General features: G+C 46.1%; 1 protein-coding gene across 1 annotated transcript in view; it reads right to left on the bottom strand.

Moving 5' to 3' along the window:
- Positions 1-3,883: 3,883 nt before the first annotated feature.
- LOC107299544 (heparan sulfate glucosamine 3-O-sulfotransferase 6-like) overlaps positions 3,884-4,794 on the bottom strand; it is a 72,394-nt gene continuing 71,483 nt past the window's right edge. The window contains exon 4 of the mRNA XM_015828905.1: positions 3,884-4,792. Coding sequence (XP_015684391.1) covers positions 4,189-4,792 — 604 coding nt within the window. The 3' untranslated portion in view covers positions 3,884-4,188. The remainder of the gene's footprint in view (positions 4,793-4,794) is intronic.

The raw sequence follows: 4,794 nt of genomic DNA, 5'->3' as shown, positions 1-4,794 counted from the left end.
TCCCAGTTTCTGCCTAGGCCACAGAATGCCCTCCATGAGCCTGCCAGCCCACGGCTCCCTTCCAGACCTCCGGGGTCATGTCAGAGCCTCTGAAAGCCCCCCTCGATCCCATATTGTGTGGCTTTGGAGATGCAGGTCCTGCCTTTGTCAAAGTGGGGAGGGAAAGGGAGTGACCCTCGCCCTTTTTTTTTTCATAAGGCCGAGACAGAAACCAGCTTTCCGTGGGGCTCTTTGCATCTCAATGGCCCTTGGCCTCAATGCAGGCATTCAGATGAAAAACAGGATCACTATCGCAGCTTCCCACCCCCCCACCCACCCCCACGGCATTCACCGGCTCTTAGGAACCTTTAAAGACCTTGGTGGAGAATAATTTGGTCCAATGTCAGGGTGGAAACAAAGCCTAAACAAGCCGAGGAGAGTCTATCATGGGAGGCTGCCAGCAAAAGGGACGATGGAGGTTCCCCACTCCCCAAGGACGTCTGATATCCAAGCCCCCAGGGGCCAGCTGGGATGTGACTTCCATTGGCACAATGGCAACTGTGTGTGTGTGTGTGTGTGTGTGTGTGTGTGTGTGTGTGAGAGAGAGAGAGAGAGAGAGAGAGAGAGGAGAGCACTAAACAACGAAGTTACAAGGCTCAGTTGATTTCATGCTAAAAGAGATGCTCAGTGAAAGAGAGAGAGAGAGAGAGAGAGAGAGAGAGAGAGAGAGAGAGAGAGAGAGAGAGAGAGAGAGAGAGAGAGAGAGAGAGAGAGAGAGAGAGAGAGAGAGAGAGAGAGAGAGAGAGAGAGAGAGAGAGAGAGAGAGAGAGAGAGAGAGAGAGGAGAGCACTAAACAACGAAGTTACAAGGCTCAGTTGATTTCATGCTAAAAGAGATGCTCAGTGAGTTCCCAGCAGAGTTTAAGATTATGGGTGTAAAAGTAAGCACAATATGGTGGGGTGCATGGTCAGTGCAAGTACAGGAAGTCCTTGACTTACAATCGTTTGTTTAGTGACAGTCCGAAGTTACAACGGCACTGAAAAATGTGACTTATGACCCTTTTTCACACTTATGACCCTTGCAGTATCCCCACGGTCACGTGGTTCACATTCGGATGCTTGGCAACTGACTCATATTTATGACAATTGCAGTGCCCCGGGGTCATGTGATCCCCTTTTGCGACCTTCTTATAAGCAAAGTCGATGGGGAAGCCAGATTCACTTAACCACCGGGTTACTAACTTAACAATTGCAATGATTCACTTAACAACTGGGACAAGACAGGTCATAAAATGGGGTAAAATTCACTTAACAATTTTTTCAGCAAGAAAAATCTTGGGCTCAATTGTGATTGTTAAGTCGAGGACTACCTATATACTACAGTCCTTCCTTTTGCTAGTAGCTGGCAAATACGTCTTCTATTGCTTAGCTTAAAAATCAAAGACAATGTTTTTTGTGTGTGGCTGAAAGTGATTGTTTTCTGCAACACTTGCAAGACTACAAGCAGGTTAGCATCAAACATCTGTGTTTTTTTTTTTAAAATCCTGCTCATCTGTGTGATCAGCCTGTATAAAAGAGCACAGCTACTGTCTTTTCTAGAAGGGCTCACTTGCTTTGCAAATCCATGCGGCACACCCATGTGAAAGTGTGAACCAGAAAAACCGGTCATAAACATTTGGAGAGTGGAACAGATGGGCTTCTGTTATTTTCTTTTTATTAGCTACTGCTAAGAGTTCCACAGACGGGATAGGCAGTCTTGGCTCTTTTATGACTCGTGGACTTCAACCAGAGGCATAGTGTGGGGGGTGCAGGGGGGGCCGGCCGCACCGGGCGCAACATCTGGGGGGGGCGCACTCGCACTCGCAGCTTTCTGCCCCTGCCTGGCTCACTCACTCTCTCTGCAGTGCTGGCTGTGCGAATCCGAACCGAGCCGCCGGGTTGCCGACGCCGCCCACTGTGGAGGGGGCGCAAATTACTTGCCCCGGGTGCTGACAACCCACGCTACGCCACTGACTTCAACTCCCAGAATTCTGGGAGTTGAAGTCCACGAGTCATAAAAGAGCCAAGGTTGCCTACCCCTGTCCTACAGGAACTCTTGTTGAAGTTCCACCAAACTTTTGGGTTAGCCTTTACCAGATCTACCCTAAAAATAACAATAGAATCTCTGCCTCTTCTCCAAAATGTTTGTTCCGTTGGCTGCAGTTTATTGAGTCTGATGGACCCATTCATGCTTGATCCTTTGTGCCCAACGGTCACACACCGTGAGTGGGAAGACCTGGATGGTCCCATGCACAAATGGCACATCATCCAAGCACAGCTCTTCAGTTTATGTTGATTGCAAGACATACATCATCCAAGTGGGGAATGCCCACGGACGCGTGCAAAGCAGTTTAATGTGTTTCAGATCACGTGTGTTCTAAGAAGAAATGAAAAATTCTGTGCCTGCACAAATGATCTTATTTTGTGTCATTCATGCTGGTTCTGTCAGCAGTGATGGATGAGATTTTTTGAAGGAACCTGTAGGATATCTCAAAGGTGCTTTTTCAAAAGGCAACTGGACTGTTTCTTTCTTGAGGAAGAAGAGCAAAACATTTCAATGTCCGTGGAGATTCTCAGTCATCCGGGTCATAGTTGTCTGAAAAGTCCAGTCCAGCTGCCTTTTGCAAAAGCACCTTGGAGACAATTATGACCTGGATGACTGAAAATCTCCACAGACCTGCAGTATATCTTCCCATAAATTTTAGGAAGAAAATGACTCCTTGATTTTCAGGTAGTATGCAAGTAACAGTTGTACATTTAAGCATACAGTATCTTCTCGGTCATAAACAGCTGGAAATTTGAATTTTAAATTTTAAAAAAGCTGAAATGCTCAGGAGCTGAATGCGCCAATGAAATACTGTATCGTCAGCCTGTGTTGTTGTTGGTTTTTTTGTACGAAATACACTCTGGGTTTTCCTTCGACCAGTGGTTACTTTAGCTACCTGGAGTCCATTAATCTTTTATATGCAACCTAGACCTTGGGAAAGTAGTAGCATCTTTTTCCACCAGTGTGCAGATTCTGAATGTGTAGTTGTGCTTTCTCACACTGCACGCAGACATAGGCTGGGTATGCAATGTGTGTCGTGCAATTGGAATGTTCTGCATTAACACACTAACTAATCTTGGTCCTTTATACACCAGGAAATTTGGGGACACCCCCAAGAAGTTCTCACAAAATTGTCTGCAGAACAAAAGTTTCCCCAAATGCATGTAAGCGCGTTGACTCATTTCAATAAATTCTACATCCATGTTGCCCTGTCACCACCCCACTGTTAATGCCAGTGATTTGATTTGGGGTGGAACTGCAGCCCGATTTTTTTTTTTTTACATCATTCATGTGAAATACAGGTAGTCCTCAACTTTCAACAGTTCATTTAGTGACCGTTTGAAGTTACAACGGCACAGAAAAAAGGGACTTATGACCGTTTTTCACACTGACAACCATTGCAGCATCCCCCAGGGTCACGTGATCAAACTTCAGAGGATTGGGAACTGACTCGTATTCATGATGGTCGCAGTGTCCCGGGGTCCTGTGATCCCCTTTTGTGACCTTCTGACAAGCACAGTCAATGGGGAAGCCAGATTCATTTCACAACCATGTTACTAATTTAACAACTGCAGTGATTCACTTAACAACTGTGGCAAGAAAGGTCATAAAACAGGGCAAATTCACTTAAATGCCTCACTTAGCAACATAAATTTTTGGTTCAATTGTGGTCGTAAGTCAAGGACTACCTGTACAATCAATAGTATATGCAAGAGGGAAACTGACTGAAGACACTGTGATGACCCCTCACACCCAGGCAAGCCCTCTTTTACTTATTCTCTCTCGCTCAACACTAATTCAGAAACCTTATCCATTTTGGCCAGATTTATTTAGCAGAATATTTCAGTCGATCTATGTTTTCCTCCTTTGTTCTCGTTTTGCTGATGTCAGCTGGGGAGGCTTAAAGAATTTCCTCTCTACACTGTTAAGCATAACAATTTTCTCTTATTGGAAGGACAATATATAAATTAGTAAGGGTCAAAAAATGTTCCTCGGAGGTTGCATTTCAGATGCATCTTTGCCCAACAGGCTTTGGGGAGAAGTATGTACATCATGAGATCTTTGAGGAGGCCTCACGTTCGCTCCCACGACATTCCACCTCTCTCCTTTGTGTCAAGAGATCTCTCAATCCCACCCAAAGTCCTGCCCGGTCATCTGATAGAACTTTAAGTTGAAGGGTCTGTAGAATTCCTGCAGGCGTTGGACAACCTGCTGGTCAATTTTGGGGTGTGGCCGTCCTTTGGACTTCCCCAAACATCGGGGCCTGCTGCTCCCTTCCGGTTTCTTTAAGCAAGGGAAACCCTTGGTTTCATTGAAGTAGAAATGCTTGTCCGTCACCACTCGCTTGAGACCCAGAAAGTCTTGGACACGGCCCATTTCCCCAGCTGGGTCACTCACCAACCTCTCTCCGCTGACAAAGAGAAATCTGGATAGAGGGAAATAACGCAACCAGTGGTCCAGATGCTTCACGTAAAGTCCAATCCTCACAGCGCTCCACGTGATATCAATAAGACCCATGCTCAGATTCTTGAAGGCCAGGTTTTGGAAGCTGGGGATGGCGGGGTTCTTGGAAAGAGTCTGGGTGTAGTCTGAAATGGCCCGGGTCACAGGGTTGCGAACCACCACGATCAACTTGATGTCTCTGGACATATTGTAAATGCGCCGCGGGGCTTCCTTTGTCACAAAATAACTTGGAGTTTTCTCCATGGTGATCTGTCCTTCCAAGGTCCT

The sequence above is a fragment of the Protobothrops mucrosquamatus genome, unplaced genomic scaffold (genome assembly GCF_001527695.2).
Source record: "Protobothrops mucrosquamatus isolate PMUCROS unplaced genomic scaffold, P.Mucros_1.0 scaffold5090, whole genome shotgun sequence".
Classification (NCBI taxonomy): Eukaryota; Metazoa; Chordata; class Lepidosauria; order Squamata; family Viperidae; genus Protobothrops; species Protobothrops mucrosquamatus.
This window is presented reverse-complemented; position numbering and strand designations above follow the sequence as displayed.